General features: G+C 32.0%; 1 protein-coding gene across 1 annotated transcript; it reads right to left on the bottom strand.

Moving 5' to 3' along the window:
- Positions 1–933: 933 nt before the first annotated feature.
- Positions 934–3,358, bottom strand: LOC149256192 (cysteine-rich receptor-like protein kinase 25). The gene is made up of 5 exons (XM_089455261.1): positions 2,959–3,358; positions 2,657–2,797; positions 2,430–2,556; positions 2,072–2,221; positions 934–1,114 (listed from the first exon to the last, which is right to left on the bottom strand). The coding sequence occupies exons 1-5, from the start codon at positions 3,356–3,358 to the stop codon at positions 934–936; spliced, it is 999 nt and encodes a 332-aa protein (XP_089311387.1).
- Between the last annotated feature and the right edge of the window lie 14,588 nt (positions 3,359–17,946).

Genomic DNA, 17,946 nt, shown 5'->3' with positions numbered 1-17,946 from the left:
TCATGAAAGAAGAATTTGAAATGACTGACATGGGTTTGCTGAGATACTTATTAGGAATAGAAGTAGAACAAAATGGAAATGGGATTTTTATCTCACAAGCAAAATATGCTAATGAAGTGTTGGAAAGATTTAATATGCAGGAGAGCAAAGCAACAATCACTCCCAGAGTGATGGGATTAAAACTCAGCAAAGAGGACAACAGCAAGGAATTTGATCCTAGCTTGTACAAGAGCATAGTTGGCAGCCTCATGTATTTGACTGCAACTAGGCCGGATATAATGTATGCGGTTAGTTTAATTTCCAGATTCATGGAGATGCTAAAAGAAGCACATTGGCAGGCAACAAAGAGGATTTTGAGGTATGTTAAAGATACTAAAAGGTTTGGCATTTTATATACTGCTTCAGAATGTTCAGATTTAATTGGATACACTGATAGTGATTGGGCTGGAAGTGTAGATGATCGGAAAAGCACATCCGGTTATGTTTTTCACATGGGTTCAGGAGCCATTTCATGGGCTTCTAAAAAACATCCTATTGTAGCATTGTTTACAGCAGAAGCAGAATATGTGGCAGCTACAACAGCAGCATGTCAAGCAATTTGGATGAGAAGAATGTTAAGGAGCTTATGCCAAGAACAAGAAAAAGGAGCTGTGATTTTTTGTGACAATAGTTCAGCTATTGCATTATCCAAGAATGCTGTGTTTCATAAGAGAACGAAACACATTGACACAAAGTTTCATTACATCAGGGAATTAGTAAACAATAGAGAAATTGTTTTAGTACACTGCGGAACTCAGGAGCAGGTTGCAGACATTCTGACCAAACCATTGGGGCAGAAAAGTTTTGAATTTTTGAGGAAATGTTTGGGTATGACTGATAACCCAGTAGTTGAAATTAAAGGGGAGTGTTGGAATGTAATTTCAACTGTGGCATTTATTGCAAAAAACCGCCAGTCCCTTCCTCGCACCGCTTTTGTTGAACAATGGTTTTCCTCCGAAGGGCAGCGATCACAATCACCAACTGATACGTGGCCATAGCAACTTTTTCAAAACCACCATTCCCCGGCGCGTAAAGCTCGATTGAAAGGGACCTCCAGGGAATCGCTGACAACCATCTGATTAAATCAACGGTTGATGTACAGGGTTGCAACAAATTACGTGACGTGAACTAGAAGTTTCATTGACTGCCAGTTTTTCCAGTAAAAGTAATTAATGAGATTTAATGTGATTGGTAAATGTAGGTAAAAGTCTTTAATTTTATTGTTTTTCTTTTTATTTTCACAGGAGTATGGCACAATAAAAATGTAATGTCCTGTTTTATTGTTCATTGAACATGAAATGTAAGTGTTGACGCAGCAACGCGAAAGGGAAAAAATTTTAGGGCACAACAGTGCGAATGTAAAGTGTGAAGAAAAGGAAATTCACACACAGCAATGTCAATGTTAAACAGAGACAGAGTTCTCACTTTGTAATGCATAGCAGTGTTGAGAAAATATTTTTTTTTCTCCTAGAGACGGTGTGATGTTTAGTGTTTTTTGCTTAATGCATTTTATGTATTGCAGCACAATACTGTTTTTTGATTAATATAAAAACTTTGTTATCTGTTATGTGAATCAATCTCCATTTCTATGGATTGAAGTAAATGTGAATGAAATTTTGGGATACAAATTAAAAGTTTCTCCGTGTAGAATATTACTCTATGTCCATATTTTGTTTGGAATTATCAAAAATTCTCAACAAAGTCGGCTATTTTGACTCTCTGTTTACCGTCATGTAAAATATTGCTTGCTTTAATATCTCTGTGAATGATCCGAATTTGAGACTCTTCGTGAAGATAAGCCAGACCACGCGCAGTTCCAACTATGATTTCATACCTCTCTCTCCATTTAAGTGAATGACCTTTTGTTGTATCTGTAATTAATACATATCCAGAAGTAAGAAAATTAGCAAGCTACATACACAAACTGAAATAAATCAATATCCATGGAACCATTAAGCCGTTAAAGAGCGAGAAGCAACCGAATATAAACTTGTCGAGACTACTGTTTTGGAGGTATTCGTAAACTAGTAGCCTTTCTGAGCTTTCAACGCAGCAGCCAAGCAATTTCACTAGATTTCTGTGTTTAACACGACTGACAAGATTTGCTTCATTCAAGAATTCAGCGTCTCCTTGCGTTGAACCTATGTTCAGCCGTTTAACTGCGTCCATCAGGTAGAACCCCCTGTACATCAATCAGCTTTAAATTATTTATATTCTCCATTATCACTTGGGACTATTGCTTGCAACTCTATATTTCAAAACCAATTGTTTAACGCTTACTCTAAATCAGCTTTTAATTATTTATATTCTGCATTATATCTTGAGCTCTTGCTGAACAAACCCCTAATTCAATTGAAAGCAATGATTTAACACTCACTTTATAGACGGACCCAAAACCTCCCTCGCCGAGTTTGTTCTCTGCTTTAAAATTGGAAGTAGCGTCTCTCAGAATATGGTACTTAAAAATGAGTTCCGGATTCACCTCAGGAATCGATAAGCTGATTTCTCTGTCCTCACCTGCAAAAACAATTGCATCGCATCTATTTATGTTGAGGTTTTTCAGTAGGCGAGCAGTTCATAAGATACCTGCTAATAAGGCGCACACTGAATGACCTACCAATATCCGGACCTCTGGTTAGACGAATCCGTTGCCAACGTTTCCGTCGAATCCACTTGCAGAGGCCTATAGATACAATTAATCCAGCCAGAGCAGCTAACACGCCTAGAACTATCGGAAGCACCTTAGAGCCTTTCCGTCCTGCAAATTTACACATATAGCCTATGCTTACTTACCGAATAAAATCTTAACAGAACCACTATAGTCCGCCAGAGCTTATCTCGATATTGTAAATTGGCTATATGTTTTATTTCTCCAAATGAACAAAACCACAACCATTATAAGATCTGCGACAGAAATACCGGATTCTGGAGTACTCTGGCCTGGAGATGACGGCGAAATGATTGAAGTATTGAAAAAGCTATAAATTTCGTAATGCAAATCGCAGTTCCTACTTCGGTAGCGTGCTCCATTAGCTCCGGTTGCGCATGCCGTGGCAGAATTATTCAACCGACCGGCACCGGATATCTTTGACCGACCCGCAACTAAGCACGACCGGCAATTTGTTGGGGACAGATCTCTCCAACACTGGGCTAAGACATAGATTTCCCTCGAATCTGAAAAATCAGTGTCGACTTTATCGGTAGCGAAAAGTCGGGGATTCTGCACAGCTTTTTCGATGGTATCTAAGAGAACTTGCTCAGTAGCATTTCCGAACAGCTCTGGGACATAGCTTATATTGCTGTCGCAAACAAGATTCATAACCTCGCTTTTCTCATTATAATCGTTGTAAAAGTTATGATTGTCGTAACGTTGGAATTTGATGGGGTTTTAGCCGTATTTGAATAAAGGTTTTTTTTTATATAATTTTTTTTTAATGTGTTCTGAAATTTATAAAATTTATTTTTGATGGGTTATCATTTTCCGAAAATGTTTTTAACACTATTTTATTTGTATTCGTGTGTATTTGATTGATTTGTTTTTATGGTGTAATATGTTAGTATATAATTAATATTAAATTTATTATGTCACTGTGTGACATATAGGGATGGGTTGGATATATTAATTTCTCTTTATATGTGAAAATTTTCCCTTTTGCCTAAAGTCAACTTTGGTTTTCTGCGTATATTTCTTAGCAAACATCACAACGTCACCGCATGCCTAGGCCAAAGCGCGAGGGATGACGAGTATTGTATCATTGCTAATGTCATCTATTTATCAATTCAGTTGTTGTCTGTCTATCAATTCGGCTTCCAACGTAAGGTCATTAATGGCATTCCTATCTACCATTTCCTTCACATTTTGAGAAATTTTCTTGCAGATCTCAAACCTAACAGTCGAGATAGATACTTGCCAGAGTTTTCCAGAATGTTCTTCGGGCTGAGTGTCGTTGTCGACAAAGAAATGGCTAGCAACGAGTAGGTATCTTCCCAACCTACAATTTCAAGCTCGAAAAATATAAAAGAAATTTGAATAAAGAAAAGTTTAATAATGTGGAGTTATTGTATACATGTTGGTTAAATGAAGTAATAGTTTTTAGGATTTGATATTAATTCATAATCTAATATTAAATACTGTGTATTTGAATTTTTTATTTCTAACTATTATAATTTCAAAAGACCATTCAAAATTTTCTTGAAAGGTTCTTTGTGAGATAAGCTCGTCTTAATCTCTCAAATATTGGACTTTTTTTTGCATTTCCAAGCATAGATTTTGTTACAATAAATAAATTAAATCAATAAATTGAAATATAAACATTAAAATATAAAAATTATAAACAATTAGATACATTTTTAAATCAATTTTTTTTAATATTTAAAATTATTTTAAAGAAATAGTTCAAAAAATTCTAAGTTTCTTTTCAAAGGGAAAAATGTTTGTAATAGATAAACTAAATAAATAAATTGAAATATAAATACTTAAATTAAAATAAAAAAATAATAAACATATACAAATACATTTTTAAATCAATTTTTTAGTTTTTTATTATTATTTTAAAGGATAAGTTCAAAGAATTTGGTCAACTATAATACATAGCATAATACAATTACATTATCATCAATAAAAACAAAATTATATTAAACTTTTATCATAAATTTCACAAAACAACTATGAAAATCAAGTCTTAATCAAGCCTAAGAAAGGGGTATCTTTTCTGCTTTTTAGAAATTCATAAACTTACTTATTAAGTGCAATTTTTTCGACTTTTGGGTGTCAAAATGATGTAGAGAAATTTAAGGTGAAATCTTGATTTGTGTTATTTAAACTGGTTTTTTTTACTGTATATATGGATTCAACGCCCTGAAAAACCCCTAGGGAACTTCGATTGTGCAGGGGTTATCCATCAAGCTTGCGATTTCAATAAATTCCTACTAGATTTTAGAGAAATTAGACCAAAAAAACCCACTAGAAAGCTTCCAGAAAGTCTCACTAAAGACAATTCGTATAGAATTTGACTATGGACACTATTATATTTAAATAAAGCAAATTTACTCTCATGTCCATCAAGAAAATATGATGTTGAAAATGTTACAACAATTTACATACGTCATTACCTTGGCAAGAAAGTACATGATCATCTATTATATAAGAGAAATTATATTATCTCTATTAAAAATTGAAAAATAGAAATATTTACTTAGATTTCTATAACCATTTTTATATATCTAAAATTAATTAAACAAAATTAATAATATTTAATAAAAAAAATTACAAATACATAAATAAAAACATCTCCATCTCATATTCAATAAACTTATTTCCCTAAAAAACTAAAAAAAAGAATATGTCGTTTTAACAATGAATTCAACCATTTTCAAACTTAAATCCATGCCTTTGCTTCACTCATCCCGAAAGTATTTATATTCACCTTATCCAACAAAATTAACACTTTGTATATGAATTCAACCATTTTCAAACTTAAATCCATGCCTTTGCTTCACTCATCCCAAAAGTATTTATATTCACCTTATCCATCAAAATTAACACTTTGTATTACTCATTTTTTTGAGTTAGAGAATAAGATGACATTGATAAACTTTTATAACTTAAATTTTAGAATAATAATATATTTTTAAATTTTTTTAGTTGGAAAATGAAATTACATTAATAAACTTTTTTTATAATCTAAATTTTTGAACGTTTTTTTTTTAAGAGATTTTAAAAGTGATACATTCAAGTTCATAATTTTTTGAGTTGGAGAATGAAATTACATTGATAATTTTTTTTAATCTAAATTTTAAAACAACAAAATTCAAATATCAACCTTTATGTTATTAAAAAAAATATATGGCCTTTAATCTATATAAAACTTTTAATGTTAAAAAAATATACTTCTACATTTTATATTCAATATTATTTTAAATTTGTTGATCTTTTATTTAATTATTAATTTATAATATAACTAAGATTTTAGAAAAATTTCCAGTTACTTTGCCACTTACTTTATAATATAACCTGTTAGAGTGATCAATCTACTTACTTTGCCACTTGAAACAACATCTTAACCATTCTAGTTAAAGCGAAGGAAATGGAGTTGTTTATCTATTTATTTTTTGGAAAAAAAAACAACAGACACACTTTGATGAAACTCACACTTTGATGAAACTTTTAGCGATGCAAGGTTTTTAACCATAAAAAAAAGCTTTCATGAAATTTTTAATAACACGCGGAAGGATAATGGAATAATTCAACCTCACATTTTATAAATATAGAGAAGGATTAATCTTCCTTCCCAACTACAATTACATAGTACCAGCCGTGGAAAATCTTATAATGTTATCATATAATATGACATGACATTAGTATATGGTATAAAATTGTGTAAAGCATATTTATTAATATAAATAGTATAATAATGAAATTTAATTATATATGACTATTTAAATATTTAGAAAAAACTTAATATTTTAGGAAACATTTTTCTATTCGTTTAATTTTTTTTATGTTATATATTTTTTTAATATTTTGAAATATTGACATTTTAACTTAAACAATAAATTTAACAATTTTATATTTTTGAATTTTCTAATCTATTTTAAAAAATAATGAAAATTATAATTATATATATCTATCTATATATATTCAACTTATAATTAAATGATATTTTTTATAACTTTTTTTTGCTTCAACTCATTTCATCTTTTATGTCATATTCTTCTTTAACTTCTTGAATTTAAAATGATATTGACATCTCAACTTAACAATAAATTTAACAATTTTATATTTTTGAATTTTCCAATTTGTTATATATATGTTTAGTCTAACTTACAAATTAAATGACCTTTTTCATGACTTTTTTATGGTTAATTTTAACCAAAATTCAGTAGAGAATTTTTAAAACTTGAGTTTAAGTTATTTAATTTGTAGAATTTTAGTGTACTTGAGGTGTTTGTCAAGCTGTTGAATCCATTTATGTATTCAAAAATGTATTTTAAACATATTCTCACTTGAAATTGGATCACCGAATTCTAGTGAAAAAGACTAGTTCATCTATAAGTTAGACTACACCTATATCTATGTGTGTGTGTTTAGTTTCTATTAATACTAGTTTAAAAATTGATATATAATTTTTTCTTTACTTTAAAATTTTAAATAAATATTCAATTTTATTAATTATTAAATAAAATCATATTATATAATTAAAAAATGCTTCATAATCATAGAAAATCTACCATTACATGTTGTGAATTTGCTGAGTTAGAAATAACACATGCTCGTAATTTACTTCCCTTTCAATCTTTGAATCTCGGGGAGGGGATAAAATATTTGGGATTTCATCTGAAACCCAATGACTATACCAAGGAAGACTAGATGTGGATGGTAGCCAAAGTGGAAAGGAAAATTAAGTCATGGTGTCACAAGTGGTTGTCTAGAGCCAGTAAGTTGGTACTTATCAAATCTGTCATTGAGGCCACCCCAGTATTCTGGATATCTCTATCCTGGATTCCTAAAGGCACACTTAACCTTATACAGAAGCTCTGTTGTGGATTTCTCTGGCAAGGGGCAAAGGAAGGAAGCACATTTGCATGTGTCAGATGGGACAAGCTTGCCCTTCCGAAATTGTGGGGAGGATGGGGATTAAAGGACATTAACTGCTTCTCACAAGCTATGGCCGCCAAAGTGAGCTCGAGACTAATTTCCACCCACAACTTGTGGACTGATGTGGTTCAGCATAAATATATACACCCTTTATTGATTGAGGATTAGATTCGGCTCCCAAACAAATCAAGATCGAATATCTCTACCATATGGAAAGCAGTCCTTAAGTCTTTTCCGATTATTGCATCTAGATTGGCTTGGCATATAGGATCAGGAACCAGGGTCCGAATTGGAATCAATCCATGGCCGAGTTGTGGAAACAACCACATTCTCCCTCCTGGCCTAATCATTTTCCATTCTTCTCACAACATCAAATTCTTGAACAAAATTGGGGACCCAGACCGATCAGACATATGGGGTCAACACTAGCTTTCAGTGTTAGAATTACAGCTCCTAAATCAATGGCATGTATCTTGGGATAACTATATCAAGGCATTGACCTCAACACAAATACAGTTAAATGATCGTGAGGGCGAGCTACTATGGGCCCCCTCTAAAAAGGGATCCTACTCCCCAAAAGATGGTTATCTTCACACGATAGCCTCAAAGGAACCAAACTCTCTTAGTTGGTGGTGACAACATCTTTGGAAACTAAAAGGGCCAGCCAAATCCCGATTGTTGTTTTGTTGTATATTGGAAAACAAATTTCCAATGGGAGAAAATATGAAAAATCACTCCTTCTATGGCCCCTCATGGTTTTCCTTGTGTCATCAATCTGAGGAAACAATTGAGAATCTCTTCTTATCTTGTCAGGATGCCCGACAGGTTTGGAGATCCATCTTACAGGGGATTTCCATTTCCATTAACTAGCAGGGTGATAATATCTCACAGGTCTGGGAATCCCGGTGGAATAATTTCCAACCTCACAAGATGTGAAACATCCCCTTACTCACCTGCTGGGGCCTTTGGATGGGCAGGAACAGACAAATCTTTCACGAACAACCTTTCTCTCCAGATCATACTTCTGCTCAATGTATTGCCATATATTCTCTCCTTCGTGACGATGATAACCCTCCTTCTACTCATTCTGTCACCTCGGAAAACATCGATCACTCTTCCCCCTGGGCATATTTTGATGGCTCCTCACAGCTTGGTCGATGTGGCAGTGATGATGTTCTCCACCTAAATGAATCCCACCATTTTCATACCAAGGGCGGACTGGGACAAGGAACAAACAACTTTGTCAAACTGCACAACCTTAAACTGTTTCACCTTTTTGCACTTGAGAAAGATTGCAAATAACTACAAGTCTTTGGTGATTCAAGAGTGGTGATAGACTCGTTCACACAAAAATATTCTTGTCACAAACACACTCTCAGAAGTCTTCTGGATCAAGTATTATTGATCAAATCTCATTTTGACTCCATATATTGTCAACACATTTACAGGGAAAGGAACCATACTACAAACCAACTATCCAAAGAAGGTGCGCAACAAGTGTTTGGCACTTGGCATGTGATAGAGGTGACTGCAGTGGACCATTTTCAATACTACCACCGATATTTTATTGAGGATATACAGGTCCCTGTGATTACACAAGAATGATTATGGATTATTACAAAGATTCCCACAAACAGAGAAAACACTCCTATATATATATATATATATATATATATATATATATATATATATATATATATATGTATATCCAATTTTAAGGTCATAGCCAAGTCAGACACCAAATTGGTGTATGAGACCCCCTTGTTTGTGGGGCAAGGGACCCACGACGCAGCGATTTGACTGCTAAGTCTACGAAGGCATACATACTCTACCCCCCTCTGGTTTGAACCTGTGACATCTTAGGAGGAAACACATGCTCTTAACCATTAGGCCCACCAGACTACGTATTTTTGTATTTGAGGATTTTCTCTACAGATGTATATATGATCATGGATGACACAAACAAATAGCAGCAAATATAGTAAAATCAACAATTTTTGCAGCTGATAGAAAAATCAACAAATTTTGTCTTTGATGACACTGAAATATACAACATGTAATTTTCATCCACATATTAATGAAAATTATGATTTTTCCTCGAGGAAAAAATTAAAAAAATAATGATAATAACTTTAAATTAAAATAAAATAAATTTCAATTTTAATCCTAATCTCTATTTAAAAGAAATACATTATTTTTAAATTTTTTTTTGTCGATAAAAAACATACTATTAATTCATCAAAATTTTCATACAGAGGATAGAAATGATGACCCTAGCTCTCCTCGCCTCACTCCAACTAGATTTGTTTGTGAGGAAAGTAGAACAAAACCTAAGAGCAGTCTTCCAAACTTTGTCAAGTAGCCAAAAGACACAAGACCATAAGGCCCAAAACATAGATAGGATGAGAAGACAATCAATATCCATCAAGGAACATGAGGGAAGTCTGGAGTATGACCTGCGCTTGATGCATCCGAAGGGAAAGGGTCTCCATGAACATGAAACTCCATGTGAGCTAGACACCCATCCAACTAATCAAGGAAATCATTGGTGCGTCATTAGCTTCTTCTGATGAAACCCAAGCATTTTTTTATATTTTTAATCTTTTAATAATATTTAAATTCTATACATGAAACTAAGATGCAAAATTTGATTATATATCCCTGCTCACTTATTACAAGTTAACTTTGTATTATTAACCTTGGACCATGTCTAGAGTACATCCCAATCTCCATTTCATATATTTTTCAAATAGTAACCAAGTCAATTCATATAATTCTAAACCATCCACCTCTTGACTACAAATTCCAAAAATATAGACAAAGCTCATAAAAGCATGTCATAATGAGTAACATAGTGAACGACTGTGAGTCGTCATCCCATCCAGGGGTAAAAATTGAACACGCCACATCTCTTCAAGAGGGGTCTAGTATGTCCTAGAAGTGCAAAGTGAAAATTAGGCGTAAAAAAATGGTAATTTTTATTTATACTTATTTTCTAAAAAAATTAAATAATAAAACAAAATGCTCAGTAAAGGGTTGTCAGATAAATTATCAGATATCCCCTGGTTTCCTTATTCTCTTTTCTATTTTTTTTAGTGACATACAAAATCCAAAGTATTCCTTTACATAAGTACCAAAGTTTTACCATATTCTTTATGCAACAGGTTACAAAATGTTATGGCGATTGGAGAAGGGATTTAATTGAATGAACTAGTGGCACTCACAAATGATTTGGTACAGAGTTGAGGGACAAAAGATTGCCCAGATAGTTAAGTGTGTGATAACTGATATTTAATGGGAGGAGGAGGGAGGATGACGATATATCAATGTGTGAGGTGATGTCCCGATGGGCACAATTTGTAGGTAATTTGTGTCTGCATTTACATTTGGAAGTGTTGGCATACAAAGTTACTATTGAGATGGTCCCCAACCTCTGTGACAACCAAATATCTAGTCACTCAAATAGGTTGGCCTGGAAAACTATTTTGGCATGTATATATGTGGATAAAAATAATCATAGATCTCTATGAGAGTCAATTCCGTGAAGCCTCAAGACAATGTGTGTTCAATAGGATTCCATTTGATGACATTGTGAGATTATTATTTTTTGGTACAAATGGATCTGTGCTTGTTCGTGAAGGTTTTGGCAAGAGGTTTGGTGCTAAGAATGCTCATGGCCTCCAAACACACCAGTGCAGGGTTTCATTCTTCAAGATTTCGTTGTTTTTGTGAGGTTAAATTCAATAAATTCCTAGTCTAGATAGTGGTAGTTACTCTCATTTATCTTGATGCTCTTGTCCTTAATGCCCGAAAATTGGTGGCAAACTTTCATCTAGAGCATTCTGAGTTGGCGAAGCTTTCCAAGAATTCCTTCCTCAGGGTTTCAAATCTACAACTAGATATTACCGTTTACAAGGAATGCTAGGGTTTGAACTATGATATGAACTTGGGAAAGGTGTTGGGTAAATTCTCAGTTCTTATGGACCTAGAGGGAGCCCATGAGAGGTTAGTCATGTTCCATATGGGTAGGTGTCTATTGGGAAAAACTTGGTTGGAGATTTGAAAGTGGGCCTTGAAATTCATTTGAACATTCGGGCAGAGCCCAACCCTAGGTTTGTTTTCTAGTTTGACCACAAGCTCGAGTGCAAATTGCAGGTCCTATAGATTTAAGCCAATATTCATTAACCAATTTTCAACAGCGAGTTTAGCCATGACAGGAATTCAAGATTACACTTGGTGCTTTTACCCTTACCTCTCACATCATTTATTCATTCATATATATTTCATTTGTTTTGGTTAAAATAAACCCTAAGAAACTACAGGTTGGGACTAGCACTCAGTCTCATCCCTTTGAAACTCATGTCATCCTAGTAGGACACACAATGCCACTAATGAAACCCTTGTCGATAGTTCACGGTGATTTCACTCTGTTGACCTCACCAGTGAAATCAGAAGCAACGAATGACTTGCACCAACTATCTTTCCATTGAAACATATTCCATGCGTTGGGGTAGACCATAGCTAGAATGAAACCATTATGGATGGCTTAACATAGTAGAACTCAACCTCAACAATGGATCATTGTCCACCTCAAAAGATAATTAAAATCGACACATTGTGATATCCCTTTGAAATTCATGGCATCTAGGTGGGGCTTATGATATACAGATTGAAACCTTGGTGGATGACCTAACACTCCATAAATGTAATGATGAACAAGTACCCTATTGGCATTCGTCTATATTTCACTTTCCATATGTTTGGAAAATATTGGTTCAATTCCATTTACAGTTTCGCTAGGTTCTCTTTTATTCCTGCATTTTTTGTAGATCTTTTCTTGTTACTCTAAATTATAGATCCATAAGGTTGCTGCAAATTGTCATTCTGTTAAATAGAGAAATGCAGGATTATGATAAATGGGAGCCTTCAATTTCCACTTATTAGAGATAAAATATTAAGGCAAAAATAAAAAATAGAAAAATGCAAAAGTCTAATGATGAGAGTCTTCTATTTCTGGTATTTAGATATTAAATAAGTTTTGTATAATTTGAGTTTTTAAACTTGTATAATTTGAGTTATTAAATTTGTATAATTTGTGGAACATGATAGGAAAAAACACTCAAATACACTTTTATTTTAGAGACTCAATTCACTTTTTCATTTTGAAAATAATTAATACAATTTATAAAATTTGTTATTATCTCAATATACATTTTCACATTTCACTATATTATTTATTCAATTTTTAAAACTATGTTTGCATTTGACTTGTTATTCCGGCTATTCAGATTTGTTGGAGGACCAACGATTTGCTTTAAACCGTTCATCGCACTCGATCCAGAAACCTTTTTACAATCTGGAAACCTCCATCACTAATTCTATAACCACTTCCTCCTGATCAACTCCCTGCCGTCTGCGACTTATGTCACTTCTTTAAGCGGATACGATGAGGCTCCGGGTACGATTCTCTTACACGAATAATCGTGTTAATAATGATTTTTATAAGCATATGTACAGGAGAATAGGTTTTTGAGAATTTTAATTTAATTAAGATTTATCTTAAATACAAATTTAAATATGGATTTAACATTAGTCTAGAGGGATCCAATTTTTTAGGTGTAATTTTTTTTATGAATGGATATTATTTAAATATTTTGTATAATTTTTTAATTTTTTAATTTTTTGTTTGGGTGGACATGACCAAAATTTCAAGTTTGATCAACAGACCGATATGGTTACACATGATACTTAGTTGTAGAACGAGCCTCTCACCTCAATTAAGGATTATTAGATGGATCACATGGAATCTTATTCAAAGCCTAATTCTTTTTCAAGTTAGTTACAATTATTTTCCAAATTAGTTATACTCTTTTAATTAATTTATTAAAAATTAATTAATTGAATAAAATGTCATATCAACATATACCATATTTGTATGTAGTATTGATAAACCATAATATTGGCTCATGGTATTATAACAAAAACTATTTACAAATTAAAAATTCCCATAGTAACATGAGAATAAAATTCTGTAATAAAATATTGTTTAATTTTATATTGATTTTTTTAATATATAATTTTTTATTATATAAATCAAGATTTGACTAAAAAAATTTCTGACACGGCATCACCATTACATTATCTTTATAAAATGATATATCTTAAACACTCTTAAAAAATAAAATTTGATATGATGAAGTTACTAGATAAAACTTTATTACTTTAATATATTAACTTTTAATTTTAATATTAATAAATTAATAAAGTATTAATTTCCAATTGTGTAAAAATATGCAAAATTAAAATTTTATTACTTTGTCTTTATAATTATATAAATTTCATATTTAACAAAATACTAAAATTTTAATATCCAAAAAACAATCATTTAGAAAATGAAAAATAAAATACATATATAAAAATTTAAAGCCTTTGTAAAATTAAACTTCACATATCTTTGTAAATTTGAACCATTATTGTGGTTCTCATGGAAAAAAAGATAAATGGTACTACTCACGCTATGAAAGTAAAGTAAAAAACGATGATGTGATTAGTTTGATGGCAATAAGAAACTATAACATTAATTTATTAGACTTTTATGTTTACCCTTACATACAAACAAATATGCATGCTATTCATATGTACAACTATAAAGTGATTATTATTAAGATTTTTTATTTAAGTATTTTTTGAAATAAAATTTACTTGTAATTTAATCTTTTTTATATATATTTAAGTATTTTTGAAATAAAATTTACTTGTAGTTTAATCTTTCTTTTATATATATATATATATTTTGAATAAATATAATAAAAATATTTGTAATAAAGTAGGTGTTTGTAATAATTGAATAAATATATTTTCATATTAATTTAATGATATTGAAAAATGGTATTATTAATATCAAAAATAAAATTTAAATTTAAATCTTTTGATTTTGTAAACTTGTTCCCAAGCTCTCATTTTCTTGAAGTTGAAGCTCCCTAAAAGTTTTTAAGTTCTTGAAACCATTATCAACAAATTGTAGATGTTTCATTCTCGTTCCTAAGCTCACAGAAACTAAATGGAGTGAAAGAGTCTAAGAAATTCCATGAGTGGTTTTGAATCGGTGAAAGAGTCAATGTAGTCAATGTTGTTAGGTTCATAGTGGTGGCTTTGGGTACATGGTTTTCGTGTCCCGTGGTATTAGAACCCATGAGTTACATGTGATGAAGACATTGAAAGGCTTGGAGATTAGAGCCCATGGGTTACATGTGATGTAGACTTTAAAAGGCTTGGATATTAAAACCCATGGGTTACATGTGATGAAGACTTTAAAAGGCTTGGAGACTCTCCATTGTAATGTGCTTGAGTAGAGCATAGGCTTACTTGGAGGAGCCAAAATTTTGGACTACTTGTCTACTTTAAAGTCATCCATGGTTGCATTTAAGCTACATGATAATAATAGATCTTTCCCTGGTTGGGGGTTTTCAAGGTAAATCATGGTGTGCATGCTTTATATGTCGTATTTTTGTTGTGTATGTGATTTTTATGATTATTTATCTCATACTCTTTTTCATTCCTCAAAGTGGTATCAGAGCTAAGGGGACATGGCCTATAGAAGGAGGTGATGATTTCATATGTGAAGATTTTTTGAGAGGAACTAGACGTTCAACAAGGTGAGGCTTAGCCACAGAAGCGAGATCTAGTGAGGAGAGAAATTGTTGTGAGTGAGAAGAGAAAATGGTTGTTGGAAAGGCAGAGGAGGGAAGACACAAATTGACACACACAAAAACAATACCAGATTATGCTCTTCTATTAAACTCAGACAACCTTGAATTGATTACAATGAACCCAATGTGGGGTATTTTTACTTTTTAACTCGCGACTCAACTGATGTAGAATTCCACATGCAAGAACTCACTAAATCTAAACTTTCAAAAAATAGAATGAACTTGAACTTCTAACATTGGACTCAACTTAACTCAGCTGCTCACTTCATGCATCACATGCACGCAAGAGTAATTACTATTTCCAACAATGGTGTGAGAAAGTGTGCATACATGTGAGAATGTGAGATAGCAATAACTAAATTATAAACTACATATATATGGGCATATGAGTGTAAGACTTGGTTAGGCATGCATACCCATACTAGTAAAGCCTTGGAGTAGTCCTAAGTGAAATGGGAGGAGAGCATGAGGATTTCCTTAATCAAGTTTAAAGGGGGGAATGTTAAGGTAGGGTAAATTTGACTATGTGAAAGAGTTAAAGTTGTTAGGTCCACAGTAGTTGAGTTGGTTCACTTGGCCTTGCTAGGATGTTGGTTGTATGGGTTGCTTTTAAGTCAAGATATGGTTGCATTTAAGCCATATGATAATAATATATTTCTTATTAGGTTGGTTTTTTTTTCCAGATAGGGTTTTCCACATTAAATCATGGTGTGCATGGTTTATATGTAGTGTTGTTGTTGTGTATTTTATTGTTATGATTATTGATCATGCATTATTTTTATTCCTAATAACAACTATGCATAATACCAATGTTGTTGTTTCTATAAAAAATAATAATTTGTTTCATGATAACTAACATTTTCTATATTGAGCACTATATTTTATGATAGGAATTTGGAAGAAAAGAGAAATTATTTTATAAGTCTAGACTTACCTTTCTAACCATTAAAATAAATTATGAATTAAGATAAAAATATTATTGGCTAAACATGTGAAGTTGGGTTACACTTTTGTGAGAAATGCCCTCCCGAAATTCATAATTGTACTTTTTCGGGTGAACAATTTTTTTTCATTTATTTATTTTAATTATTGTTATTATATATATATATATTTTTATTTTTATTTATTTATTTATTATTTTTTTTAATTTTTAATTTTTAATTTAATTTAATTTAATTTAATTTTTTATTTTTTAATTTTATTTATTTATTTATATGTATATGTATATGTATATGTATATGTATATGTATATGTATATGTATATGTATATGTATATATATATATATATATATATATATATATATATATATATATAATTTTATTTTATTTTTTAGGCGGAATTAATAAAATTATTTTCATTTACATCAACGCCGAACATTAAACGGATTTTTGGCTGGAGGTGGAAAAACTGACAATAATTTTTTTCGGCCGAATTGTTAATTCGACTGAAATAATAATTCAAACGAATCAATAATTCAATCGAATTAATGTTTTTTATATATATCACGGCCCTGAGGCCACATAAAGATTTCTTGCAGTGTGAGTTTACCATTACAGTGTCCGTCCGTCGTTAGAGGAATTTTCTGCGCTATTGGGGTGCTGGAGAAATTGATTTTCTGACAGCGTATGTGTTGGCATGGAGTTTATTTCAGTTTTGTTGGTTTTTACCAAAATTTTTAATATTGTTTATAATTTTTGAATGGTTTTTTTTGCAGGATTCATTGGTGCCATCCATCTTTGTCACTAGAGGAATTCTGCAGCATTGTTTTCCTCTTGTCAGCCTCCTCATCCTCTTCCTCATATCGGCCTCCTCGTCATTCGCACGAGGTACGCAATCTTCTGTTCAGGAGGTAAATTTGACGGGTCCCTCTACCCATCAGGAAATTTTTTATGAGAGTTTTATTTTTAAACTGCCCTTCAGATGACTTTTAAAATTTACTTTTACCAGTTTATTATTGGTTTTGGCGGCGTAATTAAATCTAATGCATTGAAATCTAATGGTATGTCAAATCATTCTCCCTTGGCTTCCATACGAGACAAAAGTTTTTGTGTCCTCAAGCCTACAATTCAAAATTCAATTCTAGCTATCATAGTTTAAATCTATGCTCAATGATTCCCCTTTTCTCATGCTAAAATGTTACAAGGATCTATGTTTCACATTTAGGATCATGAATTTCTGCTTAGTGACTCCCCTTTTATCCTCCTATGCTGATACATGGATCTATAGTTCAAATCTATAAATCAACAGTTTTGCAAAATAAAAGGAGTTACGAAATTGAAAGAATACAAATTTCCAAAATTTTCATGCTTTCACCTTCTCTAACCAACATAATAAGTCAACACAAAAGCAACAAATTCATATTTACTCCATCAATAGAAAACTAATTGTTTCCCATACAAAGAACTTAAAGTTAGTGTAAGGGAAGAGCAACCTGGAAGATAAAATTTACCAGGGAAGATAAAATAGCAATTGCACCAAGAGGTGCAAAGGAATGCCGAAAGGAGAGGTAGGGGAATTGTGGAAGGAAAAAGTCAAGGAAAATATATGGACGATGAAATACAATCGAAATTTGAGTTTGTATATATTCTTATGAATGGAGA

Source organism: Pinus tabuliformis, chromosome 7, assembly GCF_031772625.1.
Source record: "Pinus tabuliformis cultivar Carrire ecotype Pingquan chromosome 7, CPIR1, whole genome shotgun sequence".
In the NCBI taxonomy this organism is placed as follows: Eukaryota; Viridiplantae; Streptophyta; class Pinopsida; order Pinales; family Pinaceae; genus Pinus; species Pinus tabuliformis.
This window is presented reverse-complemented; position numbering and strand designations above follow the sequence as displayed.